The 21,891-nt window shown below is 39.7% G+C and overlaps 2 protein-coding genes across 6 annotated transcripts; one reads left to right on the forward strand and one right to left on the reverse strand.

The window, feature by feature from the left end:
- The first annotated feature begins 443 nt into the window (after positions 1–443).
- kif17 (kinesin family member 17) lies at positions 444–13,297 on the forward strand. 3 transcript variants are annotated; one of them, XM_088338910.1, is made up of 14 exons: positions 444–748; positions 1,011–1,157; positions 1,245–1,346; positions 1,932–2,121; positions 2,969–3,424; positions 4,357–4,424; positions 4,517–4,682; positions 6,523–6,656; positions 6,735–6,850; positions 7,790–8,018; positions 9,203–9,461; positions 11,723–11,781; positions 11,856–11,958; positions 13,010–13,297. In XM_088338910.1, the coding sequence occupies exons 1-14, from the start codon at positions 518–520 to the stop codon at positions 13,150–13,152; spliced, it is 2,403 nt and encodes an 800-aa protein (XP_088195036.1). In that variant the 5' UTR covers positions 444–517; the 3' UTR covers positions 13,153–13,297. The 3 variants fall into 3 exon arrangements, with proteins under 3 accessions (XP_088195036.1, XP_088195037.1, XP_088195038.1); XM_088338911.1 differs by having other exon boundaries at positions 6,535–6,656; XM_088338912.1 differs by having other exon boundaries at positions 445–748; positions 6,595–6,656.
- Positions 13,298–14,986: 1,689 nt separating this feature from the next.
- Positions 14,987–21,680, reverse strand: LOC148364732 (uncharacterized). Of its 3 annotated transcripts, XM_088338925.1 has the most exons (5): positions 21,324–21,680; positions 17,091–17,237; positions 16,816–17,011; positions 16,090–16,742; positions 15,825–16,016 (listed from the first exon to the last, which is right to left on the reverse strand). In XM_088338925.1, the coding sequence occupies exons 2-5, from the start codon at positions 17,193–17,195 to the stop codon at positions 15,975–15,977; spliced, it is 996 nt and encodes a 331-aa protein (XP_088195051.1). In that variant the 5' UTR covers positions 17,196–17,237; positions 21,324–21,680; the 3' UTR covers positions 15,825–15,974. The 3 variants fall into 3 exon arrangements, with proteins under 3 accessions (XP_088195048.1, XP_088195049.1, XP_088195051.1); XM_088338922.1 differs by having other exon boundaries at positions 14,987–16,742; positions 21,324–21,677; XM_088338923.1 differs by lacking the exon at positions 21,324–21,680 and adding an exon at positions 19,508–20,324 and having other exon boundaries at positions 14,987–16,742.
- Positions 21,681–21,891: the final 211 nt, after the last annotated feature.

A 21,891-nucleotide genomic window follows, 5' to 3' on the forward strand; every position in this document is an offset into this window, starting at 1 on the left:
TCCAGGGAGGGACCACGTCTTAATAATCGTTAGTATTGTATGTTATTCTAAGACATTTGCATCTTTGTGTATCCTTTTTAGAAACGAAAACATCAATATTGTTTCAATGATTAATAAAAAAAAGTTAACGTAAATAGATATGATGTATACATTTTAACATGTATTTGTTCGTTAACACACACATTGTCAATACGGGCAAGGTTGAGAAACACTGCTTTAGATGAACAATACATCTTTCCACTTTTCATCATAATTTTCGTTTTTAACAAGATGTCAGAAATGGATACAACACTTCAATTTTTGCTCATGACAAAAAAAAAACATACATCCATCCACTTGGGTGGGAGGGTGACTTGGCTTCACCAATGTGTCAATCATGAGAGTTTAACTGGTCCAGACTGGATAATGTTTGCAAGAGTACTTTTAGATGGGAAGGAACCCAGTGGCTCAGCTTCGGCCTTATTTCTAATACCCGGGAGGCCTAATCTAACAATCTAAATTCTTCCAGGTGGCTGAGATGGGGTCAGAATCCGTGAAAGTGGTGGTCAGGTGCCGGCCCCTAAATGACAAGGAGATAGCTTTAGGGTCCAAGATTGTGCTGAATATGGACCTTCAGCGCTGTCAGTGTTTTATAAAAAAAAACACATTAGCAGACGAGCCCCCTAAACAGTTTACCTTCGACGGGACTTATTTTGATGATCAAACCACGGAGCAGATGTACAACGAGAGCGCCTATCCATTAGTTGAGGTGAGCTTTCTACTGGAGAAAAAACATTTATAATACAAACTCACTAAAAGCACTGAATGTCAGTTAAAACTAATATATGTACACTAAAAAAGACTTTGCAGCTCTGTTTCTTTGACGTAACGGAGATGTCATTGCTCATATTGATGATGGGATTCTGCTGGCCATTTGTAGTTTAAAACCAAGTTTACATTTTCATACAGATACTTGAAAGAAAGTCTAAACTTATGGCCCCTCTGACATAAAATGTATAATTATCTTATAGGGGGTTACAGAGGGGTACAATGGAACAATATTTGCTTATGGTCAAACGGGGAGTGGAAAGTCCTTCACCATGCAGGGGGTGTCAGAACCCCCTGCCCAGAGAGGAGTCATCCCAAGAGCCTTTGAGCACATCTTTGAGAGCATTCAGGTAAAATGTGTCAGTAATACATTTTTTTCACTTGCACAGGAATAAGTAATGTTGACGTGTGTGTATTTTTGTGTTTGTATGTGCCAGTGTGCAGAAAATACTAAGTTCCTAGTGAGGGCTTCCTACCTGGAGATTTACAACGAAGAAATTAGAGACCTCCTGGGCAACGACCCCAAACAAAAATTAGAGGTGCAGTATATCAGTGGAAAATCTGATTGTAGTGCACAATGATATCAAACGCTTACCATTCAAAACATGAGGTACCCTTACCGCCTCGCATTGTGTGAGCAAGCTTGAATGGGCAATACAACAGGCAATGTTTTCATACAATGTTACAAGTCACATTATTTGCAGAAGTTGGCTAAATGGTGATTATTGTTGACTGACATTTCTGCACTATAGTGCGCACTTGATTCCAAGGTGCACTCCGCAAAAAAGTCTTGACATTTTTTTTTCATATGAGGCGCAATGGACTATAAGGCACATGGAATTAAAACTACAATAAGGGCTAGGGTTGTACAAAACCTTTTTAAAAGTTAACTTACTTTTTGCATTGATTGATCTGTTGAAATATATCTCTGATCCCAATTGCACAACAATGATATCAACTTTATCGACTAATCTATAATTGCACAAATGTGTTAATGCATTTCCCATTTCGTCCGCATATAAGGCGCACCGGATTATAAGGCACACATTTAAATTTCTGGCCAACTTTAGGTTTTTGGGTTTCCTTTATCAATTTGGTAGTTATTTTTCCTTTCTTGGCGCCAGCTTAAAGAGCACCCGGAGAATGGGGCATACGCCAGAGACCTGTCCATGCACACGGTGCACAGTGTGGCTGAATGTGAGACTGTGATGGAGAAAGGTTGGCGCAACAGAGCTGTTGCCTCCACCTTGATGAACAAGAACTCATCTCGCTCGCATTCCATCTTCAGCATCCACTTGGAGATGTTTCGCACAGGTCAGGTTATGCTATGGAATTCTTTGAACACTTCGTTGCCATTCTGGGTGAAAATGTGGGGAATGTTAATTAGTTTGGAAGGAGAAGTGATTAGGTAAGAGAAAAGAGAAAGAAATTAGAAAGTATTTGGCGGTATCTCCCATTTTGATTAACCTCACTTACATTACAGAAAGCGAAAGACACACTAATAAATACTTTGTTTCAATTATAGCTCTTAAAGTAGTTGAAACTTTGTATTACCTCTAACTGTGTGGGAACGTATAATCCTCTTTTGCATGTTTTAGACCTATATTGGTCCTATTTAATGAATAACAATTTTCTTTACAAACCATTTTTTTTTATATAAAAACATTTTGACTTCAGGCAAACATTGATGCATAATAGTACTGTTCCCATGTCTTTATTTAAAGGTGGGTTGTGTTGTTTGAGATGTCCTCAACCCTGGAGAACTCAATAATCCTTTTCTTTGTAAAAATATGACCTGTGGGTTCTCCAGGGTTTAAAAGTTGAAAGTTAAATATTTTATTCTTTTGAGTATGTGTTAAAAATGCCCAACTCGGTTCAGTGAGCGCTTATGCTTTACTTTCCACTCTGCTTTCATCTTACTTTTAACAGAGCTGTTTAGGGAGGAGCCCTTTAGGTTCGAGGAATGTCGGCTGAGGGGAGTGGTCGAGAGTGACGTCGTGCTCATCCCCCAAAGTTTTTTTTATTTGATTCCTATTTGTCAGTAAAGCAAGAAAATGGTTTAAATTAAGAAAAGCCCTGTCTCAAGTAGTCTAAATACCAACCCAAACCCCAAGAAAAGGGGAAAAAGAAGAGTTTATCCAGGGTTGTTTCATCTCCACAGATGCTTCAGGCCAGAATCACCTTCGGTCGGGCAAACTCAACCTTGTGGACCTGGCGGGAAGTGAGCGTCAGTCTAAAACAGGCGCCACGGGTGAGCGCCTGCGGGAGGCTACCAAAATCAACCTTTCGCTCTCGGCCCTGGGCAATGTTATCTCTGCCCTGGTGGACGGGCGCTCTAAATACGTCCCTTATCGTGACTCCAAACTGACCCGGTTGCTGCAAGACTCGCTGGGTGGCAACACTCGCACCCTGATGGTGGCCTGCCTGTCGCCGGCCGACAGCAACTACGAGGAGAGCCTGAGTACGCTGCGCTACGCCAACCGGGCTAAGAGCATCCAGAACCGACCGCGCGTCAATGAAGACCCCAAGGACGCACTTCTGCGAGAATACCAGGAAGAGATCAAGAAGCTGCGGACACTCCTTTCGGGCCAGGCAGTCTTTGCTACTCCCATTACCGGTGAGTACAAAATGACAGAGTAGTTACCCTCTCAAATATTTAATATGAAAACACTGTCAAAAGAATTGCATCAACAGTTACTCATTTTGGTGCAACAAGACAAAGCCACTAGAACAGCTCTTGTGCCACCAAATACATTGATAAAAAACACATGTTAAACATAAAAAAATTAGGTAATCTGGTTTTAAACACTCCAGGGGGCTGGGAGACAGGGGTTTGCTTCACCACATGAAACAAATAGTACTGGTTTCCATGGTTACCAGTAGCAGGAGAAGCCTCCTAAACTGACTCAGATAGAGCACTTTCATGTTCTGGTTGCTGTTGTTTTTCGGTAAAAAAACGTATTTCGTTCTGAAATTGGCATTATGTCCTTTGCTTTGGTGAGTCATAAAAGTGATTCATTCTCTTTGAACTAACGGGTCACCAATCTTTTTTCATACCGAGAGCCACATTTTTATTGATGATTAGCGCGAAGGATTACCAGTTTGATATGTATTTTAAAAATATCTTAATTACTTTGTTGTTACTATATTACTATTATATTACTGGGTTCTAATTATTAGATGTAGGATTGAAATAAAATATCATGCCAGTTATAAATCTCAATGGCCCATCACTTAGGTGCTTGGTTTTCCAGAACCGGTCAGCAGGCTTTTCGGGTGTTCTAATGGGGCTACCTTGTGCTCTCTGCCATGTTGATAACCCCTGCTTTAAATCTAACGGGGACAAAAGGGGGTTGTATTGTTTTAAAAGCTATTTTCTTTAAATTAATTTTGTTGTTTTAATTAAAGAATGAACAGTTGCTGAACTAGTATTACTCTACTGAATAACAAAAAATGTGTAGTAGTTCAAAACGAAATTGGAAACTAAAATGTGTGCTTAAGTTTGAATATTGTTTCTTCGTTGTTGTTTATTTGGGGGAAATCATGCAGCTGTGTCTGAGCACCTAGCAGAGGTTCTTCCCCATCCCACCGATGGCGAAAAGGAAAATATTAAGAAGGTCTGTATTGGACAAGCACAACATTCCCACGCTCACATATCACTGAACGCCGCTGCCGCCACTGGAGCTGATTTACTCTTCTGGCATTTCAGGACTACGAAGAGAAGCTGGCCAGGTTGCAAGCCGATTTCAGTGCCGAGCGGGAGTCCAAGGCCAAACTGCAAGTGGATATTGCCGTCCTTCGTGCCTCCTATGACAGAAAAGTTTCCGGGCTTGAGAAGGGCAAGTCCAGCAGGGGGCGCTGTGCCGTAGAAAATGGTGAGCTGGGATCCATTGTAAAATTTGGACTATAAACCGAGATGTTTTTCCCAAACTTTCAACCCGGCACTTTATGCAACGACGGGGCTAATTTATGTATTTTTCCATTAGCTGCCAGGGGCGCCCAAGCAGTAAAGATAAGAGTAAGACACGTGGAAGATATGTGTCAAGGAAGACGCAAGTTTAATATAACTTTGTGCTTTGTGCATGAATAAAACTAGCATGAACAGACCCTTATCATGGAAAAAGTGTCAATCGTGAGTGGAGCGCTAACTACCATATCGGGAATAATTTTTTCGAGTCTGTTTATTTGTAAACGGAAATAATGTGAGGAAAGATTGGATTACAAGAAGCAATGTCAAACAAAGCAGAAATTTTTAAAGCGGATTCCTATTAATCTGTAGGCATTATCGTGTCGTTTGGAGTAAATATTTTACACTGTTAGATTATATGGATTGTCCTTAATGTAACAAAAACATTTTTGCGGACATTTAAAGAAGTTGAAGACAGCCAGAGGACGTAATGGTGAGTAACCTCAGCTTTAAAAATGTATGTATCTTGTTCCAGACTGATCGTGGTGTTTCTCTGTTGAGTATATCCTGAAGTGTTTGTGCTTTCCAATGATATGTGGCATGACTTATTTCTGTGACTGGTGACATCGTACAGACACACATTTGTTTTATCAAAAGTCTGGCTGCCCACCGGCGGGCTGTTGAAACAGTAAAGGGTTAAAGGTACTATACATGTATATTGTTAAAACTCTTTCTACGTACCGGCTCTCGTTTTAAATATCTCATGTTTCTATTTGGGCACATGCGGTATATACTCAGGTGCGGTTTATGTATGTACAGCATGTTTTTTTCTTAAAAAATGTGTCGTGCGCGACTTATAATCAGATTCGCCCAATAATCCGAATTTTATGGTATTTGCTTTCTCCCAGGAGTTGGAATTTTGTGATTGCAATTTCAATTAAGATCTGTTTTTTAATTTTCTTTTTTCTTCTTTTTTTGTGCATCAAAATGTTTTACAGTTTTTAATTCCAGATCATTATACATAGATATTCATAATATGTTCCTGAAAAAATAACATATTTCAATTTTTGTAATTTTTTTAAAAACTTTTTGCCTGTATGGAATGTTCAATTTAAATTGGCTCATGTTGCACAAGATTAATTTTATTCAAAACAACCGCAAAACTCGTCATTCAATTTTTTTTTTTTAAAAAGGAGACAATTCCATAGAGGTAAAAAAATTAAAAAGATTTACAAAATATGAGCGGTTTTCTCATGGCAGGGATAACATGCTAAATAAAAGCCCAACTAAGAATAATAAACAACATATCATTCAGATCAGTTACTTAAAGGGACATTGCGTATATTTAGTGCTTGCATGTGAAAAAAACCCTTAATTTATTAAAAACAAAATGATATTGATTTGAATAATACATGAACTCATATAAACATGCATTTTCTAAAAACGTGCATTTATTTTACATATTATAAGGCTCACGTGAGGGACTGTCATCATTGTCTACCATCTTGCTGCTAAGGGTACTCCAAAAAACTAATATTGTAAAAGGCTAGGCAAGAAAATTGGATGAAAAATTATGTGGTTTGGTCACCTTGAGTGTCTATAGTTATTTTCCATGCCTTCTAGCACTGTTTTGGTTACATTACAATACAGCGACAGGTAGTGGTCACATATTTGTGTGCCCCTTTAACCCCCCCAAAAAGCTTTCATTTTTCTTGAAATAATGGGTATTAGGGTTTTATATACACAGAACATGTCCTACATTTTCTTAGCATCTGTGAATGTGAATGATTTCAATATATCCTCTAAAGCTGAATTGACAGAACCAGTGGACTTCCAAAAGGCAAAACCAAGAAGTTTCTTTTCTTTGTCTCCTACACAAGCAAGTTCCAGCAATGTGACATCAGAGGGCAATAGCCACGCCTCCCCCAGTCACACAAATCAGGTTCACACGATGCCCTATAATAAAATATTTAATACAAAACCTACCATGAAAATGATCATACTTGCATTTTTTGTGTAGCTTGGTCAGTCCCCAGTGCTACATTCTCCTGCAGAGATCAATACATGTTCAAATGAAGTACCAGAAGAGTTGCACAGTGTCAGCACAGCAGTCGAGCAAAAAGAAGCCCTGCAAAGGTTGGTTGTGGGCCGCTGTCATGTCTTTTCATCTGCACCATTAATGCCAGTTCAAATTGATAGGAAACGTCTGACATGTTGATCCTATTGGGACATCGCCAAATGACTGTATTTCCCGCGTTATAAGGCGCACTCCTCAAAAAGTCCTTGGTGGTATATTTTTTAAATACAAGGCGGACTGGACTATAACGTGCATGGAATTAAAACCATGGCATGACATCTGGTTTCATCAATAAACAATGATCATATTCTTTCATAAGTGGTTACTATGCTATCCTCACTCCCAGGTATTCCCTTTTTTGCTAGCTAGACAGCTTGTGAACGACATCCTGAATAAACAAACTGCTTGTGCTGCTGTTTATTCGGACAATGGCCTCAACCGTTAACCTTATAAAGTCGCTGTAAAACTAAAAACATAGTACAACTAAGTCCGGTTTGCTTGCTGAATATACAGATGCATTGTAAGACATGTCAACAGTAATTCAAATAAAAGTACTTAATTGAATACTAAACGCGACCATAAACAATAATTTTCATTTTAGTAATCATCATACATTTCATGCTTACAGACAATTCTTGTCTACAGCAACTACATAAGAGGACTGGCAATGAGCGTCCGAAAGTTGGCGTCTGAGCTGCTGTCAATGTATTGCGTTTAGCTTATGTTTCCTTTTACCAACGATCAATTAACATGTTATCCACAACAGGGCAGTCAAAAACCACTCTAAATGTTTCGCAAAGGCAGAACAGTTACAGTATGCAGTATAACTTAATTGCTACTATGTATTTCTATTTTTTTCCGCCGTATTTTCCTGTAAATGAGGCGCACCGGATTATAAGGTGCACTTTCTAATTTCTGGCCAATTTGGGGTTTTTAGATTCTTGTTATAATCCAGAAAATCCGGTAATACAAAATGGAATCTTTTGTCTCTTGCGCAGACTGCGCAGGCTTGAGCAAGAGGTTGTCGGCGGTGAGCAGGCCCGCAACAAGGAATTCCAGCAAAGGCAACGGGAGAGGAAAAAAGTGGCTGATCAGAGAAAAGCTCAGCTCATCAAAGCCTTGTCAGACAACAGCGAGGAGAGCGACCACGTGCTGTTCAGCGTCTACGACTCCATTCAGAAGGAGGTCCACACCAAAGGACAAATTCTGCTCAAGGTCCAGGGGAAGGTCAGTGCAAAACAGGCAAAACATTCAGCTGGACACGGCAAAAAAAAAATGCAGTTAGAATATTAACGCTTAAAAATAATTCAATTTTAAAGGATAATTGCCTTAAAAAAATTATTTCTTCTTTTTTAAGATTTATTATTCAGAAAATCAGATTAACATACTTGCAGTGAGAAAAAAAAAGACTCGACATACAACATATGAGATCAGTTTTGATAATTTTAAGCAGCAGTTTACCAGAACATTAAGGTAAAATGTATGAATAAGCAGATGACTTTTTTTTACTGGGAAAATAAAATAGTAATTCACCATATGTAGAATAACTATTCAAAAAAATAGTACTACTCCAATACACAATACAATATTTTGGTTGTCTGCAACAAGCGGCTCTGGAGTTGCATGCAGCTCTTTGGTGCTCCCTAGTGTCTCCCTGGCGATTCTGAACTAAAGAGAAAGGCTTTGTGAGCAGTAATTTGGTTGTCTTGAAATTTATAAAAAAAAAAAAACATTGCTCTACATATTCAAAACGTTTGTCACTTGTAATGCCTAGTTTTGAGCTGTGAAAAAAGAAACCCAACCGATTTTAATCATTGTCTGGTTTCTCATTTTTAATAAGACAAGACCTATTGCCTTTTTATGGGTCTGTTGTATACCCAGTGGTCTAGTGGATAGGATCCGGCACTCTCTCCGACGCAATGCAGGTTCAATTTCCCTTGCATTGAATGTTATGCAATTGTAAATAACCATCCATGTCCCCAGCGGACCAGCGTTTAGGCTCTTACCATATCTCTCCGGTTCGATCCCCGTTGTCACCATTGTTATGCAGTTGCGGTTAGTAAAAAGATTTTATGGGCTATTCAATTATTGCACAAATAATTTGGAGGGTCTGGGTGCACCTCATAGTCCAAAAAAAGTTATTGGCTTGAAATCCAATAAGGTGCAAACATTTAGATCTAAACATTTTCCACAAGGAAAAGTAATTACTGGTGTATGTTAAAACAATTAAATATAATCAACTCAGGGGACTACGAAAACCTTTTTGCTGTTCACATATAACCTGGGGGCCTTGACTTTGACATACAGTATGTGCTTTAAAGCAGCATTTTTGATGCATTTTGCCAATGAGCCATGTCCTCACAATTTAGCTTGCGTTGATGTTCTTAAACACGATCCTCTTTCCTGGTCAGCTGAAAGCGGCCAAACTGGAGATTCGTGACCTGCAGTCGGAGTTTGAGGAGGAGCGTAACGACTACTTGGCAACCATTCGGCGGCTGGAGCGAGAGGGCCAGCTCCTCCACGGCCTGCTGGAGCGCATGGCGCCACTGGTTCGCAGAGACTGCAACTACAGCAGCTTGGAGCGCCTGAAGCGAGAAGCTGCGTGGGACGACGACAGCGCCACGTGGAGGATTCCCGATGTCACAGTAGAGAGAACAAAGCTGCCTTCTGGTGGGATCACCTAGATGTCTGTCCATTCTGACCAGTGTTAGGCGCCTTTCTGAAAAACAGTTACTAGTTATTTTGTTTAAAAAGTAATTTCGTTCCCCCCGGATTACCAATACCCCAAAAGCAGTGTGTTACTCTGAAAGTAACTGAAGTGTTACCTTTTTGTACGAGGACTTCTACACATGAGAATTTCTATTCGCAAGTGTTTTTAAACAAAAATCTTGCCCGCTCTATGAAGGAAAATTTAGTTCACGAGTAGTCCCAGAGGCTAGCACTAGAGACCATTCACTGCTTGTGACCGCTCACCACCAGCACCTCGGTTCAGTTTGCGCATGCGCTTCCCACCATCAGGCACCAGATTCTGCTCCTTGGATATACCTGTAGAGTATCTGTATTCCGCAGCAAGTTCGTTTTGTTTGCATCTCTTAAACAACATTTGAAGTATCTCCTTTTTGTTAACTTAGCCATGAGTTACGAGATGATAAACTATAAGGTGTTCGAGGAAAAAAAGGAGAATGATGAAAATTGAAACGAACCTTGAAACAGAAACTCACGAGAGCTATGTTCATGTGATTGGCCAAGCGAAGGATTACAATTGAGAAGCAGCGAGTGCCAATTCCAAAGCGCAAAATGTACGCAGTGTCTCGCTGCAATAATTTCTGTGGGAACTTATATTTCTGTTGCCAAAAAAAAAAACCAGAGAGGACAAACCAGAAGTTGGTGTCTACAAAGGAGATTGGAGAGGAGCTGCAGTGGGAAAACGTTGCTGCTTTTGTTAAAAGGAAAAAAACATCCAGAAAAGTCGCAACTGGTCATGTGACGGCTCTCTTTAATGATACTTGCATTACGCACTTCCATAACATTTTAAAAGGGAGATGGAGACAAATCTCCTTGGATATTTTTTTTCTTTTTTCAAAAGACCTGTAGAAAGTGATAGCATTGCAAATCCAGCCAAAAGGGCAAATGAAAGTGAAGAATTAAAACTGAAATAGGTAAAATATATATATATATATATATATATATATATATATATATATATATATGTGTGTATTGTGCTGTAAAATAATATAAACTTGTGTGTTCAAGGTCATTCAAAGTTAGAGTAACTTATTTTAAGTTTACAGTGAGTGCTTACGTATTATCAAAAACCATGCGCCATCACATCTACTCCTGCAACTGCTCACTACGCAAACACCCACATGGAGACCCCCTCATAATAAACTAAAATTTTATTTTGTCAATATCATTCATCTTGTCACTGTATTTTTTTGTTTAATTGATATTTCTGTTTTTAGTGATCAGGATGATTTGTTTTTATATTTGTTAGGGTTCACTTTGATCATTTTAGAAAGTCTGTAACAGGCCAGATACATTTTGAGTACTTCATTACACAAGCAATTCGATTTACGAGCATGATCCTGGAACTAATTAAGCTTGTGTAGATGTACGTATCACTTTATCTAGTTACAAATTACGGTATATACTTGCATTAAATCTGACCTCCTAAAACCACTTTAAGTGGTGAAGCCTTCATATTTCTTGGCCTGTGCAATCTTGAGAGCTTGCGTTATAACACTTAAATTTGATAACCGCAAACTTAGGCCTGGTAAAGGTCTTAAGTTTGTTTACAAGTCTTAGATTTAAATCACTAATGTCTTAATTTTCCCTGTCTTTGACTTTATAACAAGTAAACTAACAAAAGTATGGAACGTCTTGTCGTAAAATTGGCCGGAGCCTAAGAAAACTGGGAGCGCGGCTTTAGGGGACAGGGTGGGCAGTCCCCAAGCCACGCCGGTGCAGCCAAGTTACGCCATGAGTGAAGGATGATCAGTTAGCGATTACTGGAATTTCTAATACATTATCTGCTTTCAATAAGTGGCATAGTGATGCACCATGTTGTAACCTCAGTTAGTCTGGGAAAGTTAAAAATCCAGAAGATAAACGTGCTCACACTCCCCTTGATGGAGCCTTGCGCCCCACTATTTGAGAACGACTGCTCTTGAGGATAAACCTCAAACCTTGGGACAGTGAGCTGGTTCTAAGGACCATTGTTTACAACACAGACAAAAGAAAATGAGCATCTCGTCCATCAAAATACAGTACATTTAATTATAATTGTATTAATAGCGCGTTACACTACTCGTTACCAAGAAAAGTAATTCTGTTCCTTTGAACAAGATAGTCCCAACAATGTTCTGTGCAATGTTTTCCTCATCATGGACGACACTTTGTGATTAACCTCATATTGTGTCGTTCATTCTCAGCTGTGCCCACAAAACTTGCCTCGGCCAAAAGTCCAGCTGACGATCCTCTAACGTTTAGTGTGAGTGATGCCATCACCATGAGATTTAGACGATGCTCCTCAGTGGCCATCAAGTGTACTTCGTTCCCTTGCAGGTTGAGAAGGACTGCTACAAAGAGCTCTTGGACCGCAGTGACAGTGAAAACCTTGCCAACTCTTACTTCAGATGCAAAAGGGCCAACCAACTGCTAGCCAGCGGTGAGTTTTTTTATTTTATTTTATTTTTTTATGGCATCGTGGTTTGGATTGGATTATCAAATTCCAAGCCCAGCTTTGCATAAGAAAGCATTTATGACAAATCAACTCTGCCAACCTTAATTTTTGGCTGTGTATTAGTTAATGAGCAACTCCTGATTTAATGAAATCAAATTTATTTTAAATTTTCAGGCAATGAATTGACATATATATTGCCGATGCTAAGTTTTTTTAAGCAGCCCATAATAATTGTAAATGACAAACTACAAAACATTTTAAGAGTTTATTTTTCAGGTGTTTTGTTACGAACAATAAAACCAGGGTAAGGTTTGGTCTTAATTTAGGAACATATATCTGCTAGTATTAGCACTAAAGCTTTACACTTTTTAGATGAGTGTTTTTCAACCATTGGCTGTGAGACCTTGTCTAGTGTGCCTTTGGACATTGCCCAATTTTAAGCATGCCATTAACTGTTCAGTATTGTTCAGTGCTAGAGATTGACGTCATATTTGTCCCGGTCTATTTCATTTATATTTGTTAGTATAGCATAAAAATGGTGAAAGTAAGAAAAGGGCTAGCTTCAAGTGCAGTCCAAATTACAACCTAAACCCCAACAAATATGAAAAAATAAGTTTATTCAAGCATGTCTAATAAATCCACGACTTGCACTCACTATGAACGAGCTGACAAAGGTTGCAATGATGACACAAGCCAGGAGATGGCGGTGCAAGTAAAAAAAGTTAAAATTCCATAGTTTCTTCGAAGCGTAGTTATTACTGGTTGTTTCAACTCCTGTTTGAGATCAGGGCCTGTTGTTACCATGTATAAACTGTGGGATTGTGGCGCATATTGGCTCTTCTGGAATTAAGCGCTACACAAATGACGGGCAAAACTGAGACTGTTACAGCACTACAATTATGAAAAGGGACTTCTAGACTTTTTTAATTAATGCAGCTCCCCACATTGACATTGCTTGTAAAATGCAAATAGGTGAATTTGTGATCTACAATCATTGGGGTGATGCCTATTCATTAACTTGAAGCTTTTGTCACAGCCACCCATGCCCCCTCCCTCTCCATCGGACCACCGCATCTTAGCCTGGACTCTGCAATGCCTCGTCCATACCGTCTGGAATCCCTGACGTCCCAGGCATCCAGTAGTAAGACCAAACAGAAAAAAAACAAATCCGACCAATAATTGAAGCAAGTCTAATTGTACAAGCCCAACTGTCAACTATTAGATCAACTACAATTTTTTAGACAAAACCTTTGAATTTACCATTTGTCATTTAATACTGCACATACTACACTAATGATAAATGTTTTTGTTCATATATATATATATATATATATATATATATATATATGATATAATGCTGATACCTCAATTAAATGTACAGTATTTTGATGAATGATGAGATGCTCATTTTCTTTTGTCTGTGTTGTAAACAATGGTCCTTAGAACCAGCTCACTGTCCCAACAATTGAAGTCTCTTCCCCAAGAGCAGTCGTTCTAATAGTGAGGCGGGCCCCTTGGTGGGTTATAAGGCTACATCAAGGGGAGTGTTGGTGCGTTTATCTTTGGGGATTATTTTTACTTTCCCAGACTAAAGTGCAATGGCACCACCACTAGACTAGGGGGTAGTGGTAGTGTTGTTTACATTTAGCTTCAATGCAGTATGAAGTGTAGACCCAAAAATAAAGAACTGCCCAAGAGCCATCACCGGCCTAAACAATCACACAAGACTGTAAAATGAATTTAAATATATAATATATATGTTTCCAGGCTGTACTTGCCCAAGACATATCACAGGAAGTGGTGCCTGGATGATGTGTCCACGGTCATGTTTCCAGTAATCCTTTGGGCCCTCACCAAACTGCTTCCTGTTTTTTTTTTCTTTTTGTCTGTGTCATGTTACGCAAGTTCGGCCAATCTCACCCTCTGTTGCAGAATATGAGTTGACAGTAAGACGTGTTAAGTTTCAGAATTTGACACCCCCATCCGCCATCTGTTGCAGAAACATAAGTCCAAGACTGCACCCCCTTTTTCCAGACCCGCTGCTCAAGTGATAACGTCTGCCACAAGAGGCAACGATCGACCTCTGAGGCTACGGCGACTTTGCGTAACGCTCAAGGGAGGAATTAAAAGTCAAACACGCAAGAGGGGATTCAGCGGACACAGAGAAAGTGGCGTTTACTAACAGTTGTGCCACGCTCAAAAGCTAATCTAATCACGGAACCGAAAACAAGCCTCCCGAGTAAGACGAGTAGTAGCTGGATTACGGGTCACACAATCCTCAGTCAAGGCTACAAGCATCTGCAGTCAAACTTGGTTATATTTCCTTTTTGTGTGGGGGAAAAAACATGAGGTAGAAAAGGACATGACTACTTTTAAAGGGACCATGTGTATTATTGACTGCGGGGCGGCAGTGGCTCAGGAGGTAGAGAGCTCGTCTTGGGATCAAGAGATCGCAGGTTCGATTTCCGGCACCTCTGTGTTACATGTCGATGTGTCCTAGGGTAAGACACTGAATACCGTCAATAAGCAGGTTAGCGGATTACATGGCTTCACGGCCGCTATTGGGAAATGTGAAGCACACTGTAAAGCGCTTTGGGAAGTCTTGACTTGAAAAGCGCTATATAAATGAAAATGCCATTTTTCATTTCATTTCTTAGTGGTAAACAAAAACATGTGTTAATTTAAAAAAAAAAAAAAGTCCCTTTTTCTTCACAAAAGGCTGGGCAAGAAAATGGAAGAAACGTGGTGCAGTTTGTTCACTCTGACTCTCCAGTCTTTGTTATCTTCCTTGTGCGTTGCAGCACTTGTTTTCGGCTGACCTACACAATTATGTGGCATCTAAAGAGGCTGTCCCTTTAAAAGAAATATTGAAATGATAGATCAGCAAACCTGAGGCTCACCTAAATGTACCTGGCATTATTGTTTGCCATCTTGCTGCTACAGAAAATTCAAAAACCTTGTGAAAATCTAGGCAAAAAAAAAAAGAGAAGTCAAAATGGTGCAGTTTGGTTGCTTTGAGTCAAATAGTTTTTATTCTTCCTTGTGAGTTTTGGCATTTGTTTTCGGTTGCACAATACGATACTGCGACAGTGGTCCAATATTACACAATGTCCCTTTAAGTTTTCAACATTAAGTGCCACTGGCTGCAATAGAAGATAAAGCTCTATTTAAAATATTCAAGATTTAAGACGCTTTTATCATCATTACCATAAAATGCCAATAACATTTTTTGCAGACCCCGATGTACAGTGACAAAGATGTACGGTATTCATGTTTTTTTCTGGGGAAAGAAGAATCTCTATTTTCACTTCTGAAATCTTTACCTACAAACGGAGCACATTTAGTGTTTTTTTTTGTTTTTTTTTTTTTAAAGAATTAATTAGAAATCGCTAATGTTGCCAACATGTTTGGTCTATAACTGGCAGTGTACAAGTTTTAAGTAGTCTGGCAGTAATGGAATGTTGTAAAATCAAGTCCTAAATTCACAACCGGTTATCCTGACTTAATCTGATGTCCGACTTGAGGCACAAACATGGATCCTGAATATGTCAAAGCAAATTAAAAGCCTTGTAAACTATTGCCCAAACCCGGGAAGTAATCAGTCACAATTGGTTGGAAAAACTGCATAAAAAACATTGAGGAATAGCTCTGCTCCTTTAAAATCCTGTCCCTCTTTGTCCTGAGAAGAGTGCCAAGTGGCTCCTTAATCCCTTCACCGCAGGAAGTTGGCAACCACATCTCTCAATTTTGCGAGGCGTCTCTAAGCAGTCCCAACTTCCTGAGGGCCTCTTTTCTGTCAGCACCCATCCCACGCACCATCATCACCGTGTAGGCCACCGAGTTTGAGGCTTTTGGGGTGACGGGACGATCCTCATGGACTGTTTTGAGAGGCACTTCAGGACGATTCATCTCTTTTTTGCAGTCGACATGGACCATGTTGGGTTGGGCTGGATTAGAGAGCGATGTTATCTGTTGGTCGTACCTGTAGCCGTGGTGAAAACTCACACTGCTCTGCAGCCCCTTGCTCCTTGGTCCAGGGGGCCCTGAAGCATGGCAAAAAGAGGGGCTCCTCACTAGGCTGACATTTGAAGAGCTTTTTGCAAATCTGTTACAAACCGAGAAATTCGACTTTGGTAGCTCTAGTTGGGCCACTTGAGCAGTTTCAGACTCTCTGTCTTTGAGTAGACCGAGCTTCTGCAAAGCTTCCTGTCTGACTACTTTGGGATCTGTTGCGTTCTTGAGATTGTACGATGAGTTTGAAGTAGAGGGTGCTGCCTTTTCAATCTTCAATGAAATATTTGAAGGAATGCTTTTTGTTTTTTCTGCAACTGGGGGAAGGCCTGTCCTTATCCGGCAGGCGTCTGAGATGGCTCTATCAAGCCTTCTCAGATTTCCAGCGTTTGGACAGTCTGTGGAGCATTTGACAGAGTCTATGGTGTGATCGACTGAAGGGCACAATGGCGTTTTCTTAGTGGAGGCGCTCCTCCTAAGGTAAACGAGCGCATCATAGGACAAAGGTCCTCGTTCACCCGTTTTTCCGAAGTTGTCTTTGGGTTTTGTTGAAGCGTCAACACCAGAAGGCTTGTCACAGGAATTGCTTCCAAACGAAAAAGACTTCTTTTTGTTGAGCTGAATGCCAACCTTTGCGTTTGGCTCCGAGCAAGTAGCGCCGCTCGCCAAAACAAAAGGGGTTGGTACAAGGTAGTTCTGTATAGGTTTGTTCTCCACCTTATTCCTGATGGTTTCCATGAAATTGTCCCCTGGCAGACCTACAAAGTCAAAAGTGCTCTGTTAATCATGTAATCATGCTTCCTTGATGAGAGGCCAAAGTCATTAGCTCACCATTTTGTTTGGTTTTGCTAAAGGACGCTGACAAGTCTGCCAATCGGGAGGCCAAGCTTCCTTGGACGGGTAAGTGGTCTGCATCTTTGCTTGACATGCCACCATCGTCCTCGTTGTCCAAGGCCTCAATCGTCTCTTCCAGAAACATCAGGCAGGCTTTCTCCTCGGCAGACAAATGCTCCAAGTTATCATTGCTCTGTAACAGAAAACAACAACCATCCATAAGAACTGTTTTCACTGAAAAACTTTTTAGATACGAGATATTTAAGACTTGCCATTGCAGAGTGTCCGCTGATGATGCTCTCACTGCTGCCAGCACTGTCCATGCCAGCCATAATCTCCAGTCCAGCCCCACCTGGCCAGATGTCATTTCTGGGCATTTTGTATTCAAATGTTTGGCACCCCGGAATGATTTTGTCACTCTATAATAAAGAATGGTAATATACATTAAAAGAATAGAATTGTCTTTGCTCTTATGATACCAATGTTGTGAACATTGTTTGCAACAAGAATATAATTGGAACTTCATGATAAACACACATTAAAGACTGAAAAGAGAAAAAATAGATAAACCAATGTCTGGATAAACAAAAATGTTTCCAAAGCTGTGCTCAAACACTGGCCTGAATTGTGTAATTTTCTGTCATAATAAAATTTGCAATGAAAAAGAGTGCACTGTAACAATAGCCCAAAAAATGAGCAGTCATTGATAACAGAGTGAATAGTGTTTTCTATAGGATTAGACATGGCACTTGAGGATGAACATTTAATTAAGAGAAAAATAAGTTGGAGTCTGGCATAAGTTGTAAGAATAGCATAATGAAAAAATTGTGCATTGAAACGATATACACGCCAACCTTTTCGGCATTTTGTTGAGCACTCCATTTACACGCGGGAAAGACCATCTTCAGAATATTTTAAAAAAAAAAAATCACTATCCTTCTGAAACTAGACACCCGAAAACTATAAAGCCTGTGTAGCTCACTGATTACGTTCGCTGGCTGTCATCTAATTAGTTGAATGTCCTCAAAAAATGGCTTCGTTATATCCAGAGAATCTTAATGGTTTAAAATTTTTACTCCAAAACGCGCGATAATGCCGCTAGATAAAAAGAATCTGCCTAATAGCATCTCTGCTTCGTTGGATGTTCCTTGCTGTATTCCGTTAGTTTTGTTCTAAAATTCCCCTTAGTCTTAAAAGTATTCTCAATATGGTCGTTGATCTCTGACCTTTTGATTGACACCACTCTCGGCCAATAGCGGCCTTTTTTTCCACAGTCCACAGCCCAGAATTGGCCTATGAGGGCGTGTTTCATAAAGCTGAGAGCCCCCCCTGTAGTTCCGAATATCTTCAGCCAGTAGTAACTGGAAGAAATTATGATGATTGACACATTGGTCGGCCAATGAAATTTCCAACTTAAATGTATAAAATGTTTTCATGTGCAAATCCAACTCAGGATCCATTTGGACACACCATTATTATGTGCAAGTGTGCCCAATCATTGATCGACTTTTGGAAAGAGAAGGCAAACATTTACAACTCTTTCAAAATGTCTAAACAAAAATACACATTGGTAAAGGTTTTAGTGTTGTAAACTGGTCATCTCCAAATGACCACTTATGGAAACGCTTAAACCTACTCTTTGAAAAATCTGTTTAGTTTTTTTAAATTTGTGATCAAATTTGACAAGGCACCAGGTTGGCTCCAAGCTATTTCCTCAACTGTTTTCCCGCTTGCAGGCATTTGATTGCAAAAATAAGAACTTAATAAAAACTCAGATTACTCAATGTTAGTATCCCTTGCAGTGATAATGTCAGTTTGGGACAAAACATCAGTGTGTTACCTTTCAAAATAAATCAAAACTTTCCATATTCACCAAAAGGTTCATGAACAGCATTCAATTTACTTTCGGCACGTCTTGGGTGGGATTATTTGAGGCGTATTTTCCAGGAACGTTAAGGGGTTAAAGCATCATCGAAAATCTGAAGAGCTATTTGGAAGCTAAAAGAGCAGGCGCTTTTTAGTGAGCCAAGTGAAAAGGGCCTGTCCGCCAAAAAGAGCCAGAATTCCCATCTCTGCTATAGTGACTTTCAGATTCTGCAATACAGTGTGACTGCCCAATTTAGGGCAAGGTACCACCTAGGTTTTGAATTACTCAGATTCACTTTATTGTCATTCGTGTACACATGTATACAGAATAGGGTGGTCCTTATTTTTCGACTTTTAAAATTTCATGCTCTGACCCCTTGAATATGTTCCAATATATACAAAACGTAATTAGGCAAAGTTTCATCAAAATCAAAGGATATTTAGAGGTCGCTCAAGGCCTCTGAAATTTTGGTATGAAAAATAAGGATTTTTCGCACATTATATCAGACCTAGTGTACAAAGTTACTTGTAACTTTTCTTGTGTTACAATTATAAGCAATGGACTGAAATTGGATGTTCTAAAACGCCGTACACATAGGGTTAAGATTTCCGTTTTTTCTCGAAAATTGCCAAAATTTTACCATTTTGGGAAATTTCAAAGTCGTTGAGCTACCTCTAAATATTATCCAAATTGTTCAAAATTGCACACAGTGTGTTTTTATCGATATAAGAACATATGCGGGGGGTCAGAGCCCAATATTTCAAAAAAAAAAATTTCGACCCCCATTAAGGACCACCCTAATACAGAACGAATTGTCGATACCTCTGACCCGCACAGTTTCCTTGAGCGTCAGCCGGGATAGATAAGATTAACCATGTCTTCGTCAGAATTTTAGCGCAGCAGTTCGTCATCTCGCAGTTCGATGCCACTTCCAGTTGTTAAATGGTCCAGTTTATTGTCCAGAGAGCGAACGTTGGAGAGGAAAATGGATGGGAGAGGCGTTTTGAAGGGTTTAGCCTTTAGCCTAGCGGTTAGCCCGGCCCGACAACCTCGCTTCCTCCTCCGGCACACTGCTCTCTTGCCACTCTGCTTCGCTGCTTTGTAGGCCGCTGGGTCTGGACTGTGCTTTTTAGCATGTTATGTTTCTGATAAAGCATCCTAGCTAGCAAAGTGACCTAGATTACAACACACACCGCAGCACCCACCTACACCGCACTGCATATTATATTATTGGTTCATTACAGTATATGCAGTTACAGGCAAAATGCAGCTCTTTTCCACTTGCTAAATGGTGAATAGTGCTCTTCATTGTTAACTCTTATTGACCGCTGCCTGTCGAGATAAAATGTGTTGCAGACCGTAAGCAAATAAGCTTGGCTTTGTAATTTGTTTCACTTTACGTTACTTTTCCTGAGATGTTTTCGGCCGATAGATATTTGCAGTTTTTCCTTCCGTTATCTGCACTGCTTATCCTCAGTAGGGTCGCGGGGTTGCAGGAGCCCATCCCATCTATCTTCGGGCAATGGGCAGGGGACACCCTGAACTGGTTGCCAGCCAGTTGCAGGGCACACAGAGACAGAGAACTAACTCTCTCATTCACATCTAGGGACAATTTGGACTGGCTAATCTGACGTTTTTTGTCTTTGAAAAGTGGGAGAAAAACTGGAGTGCCTGGAGGAAACCCACGCAAGCACGTGGAGAACATGCAAACTCCGCACAGGGTTGGTAGCTGGATTTGAACCCATGACCTCAGGACATGCTTGTGTATATCAATCCAATTACATTAAAAAATATTCTGGTTGAGTGAATGATAGAATATTCCGATATTTTCTTCCTTTTAAGTAAATTTAGCCAAATGTTTCTAGAACCGATTCTGTATGCCACTTATGGTTCCTGAATACCGGGTTCGTTTTTTTTAAATGTTCATGTGATGGGGATTTTCATATCATGGGAATGTTTCTGGTGTAACTGTTGAAAATTTAAGAAATATTTACTTCATGTCCTTGATCATATTGGACTAATTTACGTAATTATAAGGCTTTATTAGTTAGGCCGACCCTCAGCTTCTTAAATTTTTAATTCGGGCTTCTCATCCATTTGCCTTTAACACCCGTTTTAAAACGTACAAATGTTCAAATATTAGAAGCCTTTGTGTATTGACCTTGAACTAATTTATAATTAAGATTTCACTAATGAATAGAGTTTATACATTTGTTTAAAATGTTCAGTTACTTTATGATGTAAGTATGCATGTTTGCTTACTATCTACTGTATTACCTAAACAAAAAAATAAGAATCTCTACAGTTACTTTGAGTCAAACTTAAAAACAACAAAAGTAATATCTTAATACATTTTGAATAACATATAGTTAATGTTTGCACTCAGATCTACTGAGTGTGTTTGTCCAAAATATGATTAAAAATAGGCTGATTAATTCAAACCCCTATTCAAGAAATACGGAACTTAGACATTTTTTTTTTACTATACATTACAAAAGGCTGGCTAAATATTGTTTACAGTCACTGCAGAGCACAGAGGAGGATGTAGGGTACACACGCACGTCCTTTTTCAAGAAATTGCAACAAAAGCCAAAGTTTTAACGCTCGTAAAAATGTAAATAACTATTCCAAAATGTACCTTTTAAATCGTCCTCGGTCATACAGTCGCTTTGGAGTCCCATAAAAAGCGCTTCCCCGAGCTCCCTCTTCGCTTACCTGCCCGAGGGTTAGGCGACAGCCAATCAGAGAGCAGCCTCCAAGCTGTCAACCAATCCCGGCACGCTTTAAAGACGCGTTGTCATGGGAATAAGCCGAAATTAAGCTCTTTGCCCTACTGCATCTATTGATCCGATTCATTTCGGAGCACAATTTCACATTCAAACCATAAACGGTTGCAACCCGTTTCTATTAAGAAAATGTACGAAATCAGTTTCTAATGTGAAGCCTCTAATTTCCCAGCATTCATTGAAGTTCATCGTGTAAACGATTACAAAAGCAAGCTTATCGATGCTTTGTGACTAAGAGTGACTGTGATGTCTTGCAAAGCAGCACACAAAGCCCAGACTCTTTTTATCTTTTTATTGTGAAGACGCTGCAAAAAATAAAATAAGGCGAGTCAATCCAGTCGTCGTGAAATGATTACTGTACTACATTCGTGGAATAGTGAGGGGAACTTTTTTAATTGCCCGGTGATTTTTAAAAAGACA

This window comes from Urocampus carinirostris, chromosome 6 (assembly GCF_059441175.1).
Source record: "Urocampus carinirostris isolate Australia breed hairy pipefish chromosome 6, RoL_Ucar_1.0, whole genome shotgun sequence".
Taxonomy (NCBI): domain Eukaryota; kingdom Metazoa; phylum Chordata; class Actinopteri; order Syngnathiformes; family Syngnathidae; genus Urocampus; species Urocampus carinirostris.

Coding starts and splice junctions, on each gene's coding strand:
- LOC148364732 (XM_088338922.1), bottom strand. CDS start 17,195: ATGCCCAGAAATGACATCTGGCCAGGTGGGGCTGGACTGGAGATTATG. Junction 17,012..17,090: donor TCAGCGGACACTCTGCAATG/GCAAGTCTTAAA, acceptor TTTCTGTTACAG/AGCAATGATAACTTGGAGCA. Junction 16,743..16,815: donor TAGCAAAACCAAACAAAATG/GTGAGCTAATGA, acceptor TTGACTTTGTAG/GTCTGCCAGGGGACAATTTC.
- kif17 (XM_088338910.1), top strand. CDS start 518: ATGGGGTCAGAATCCGTGAAAGTGGTGGTCAGGTGCCGGCCCCTAAAT. Junction 3,425..4,356: donor CTTTGCTACTCCCATTACCG/GTGAGTACAAAA, acceptor GAAATCATGCAG/CTGTGTCTGAGCACCTAGCA. Junction 6,657..6,734: donor CCCCCAGTCACACAAATCAG/GTTCACACGATG, acceptor TTTTTTGTGTAG/CTTGGTCAGTCCCCAGTGCT.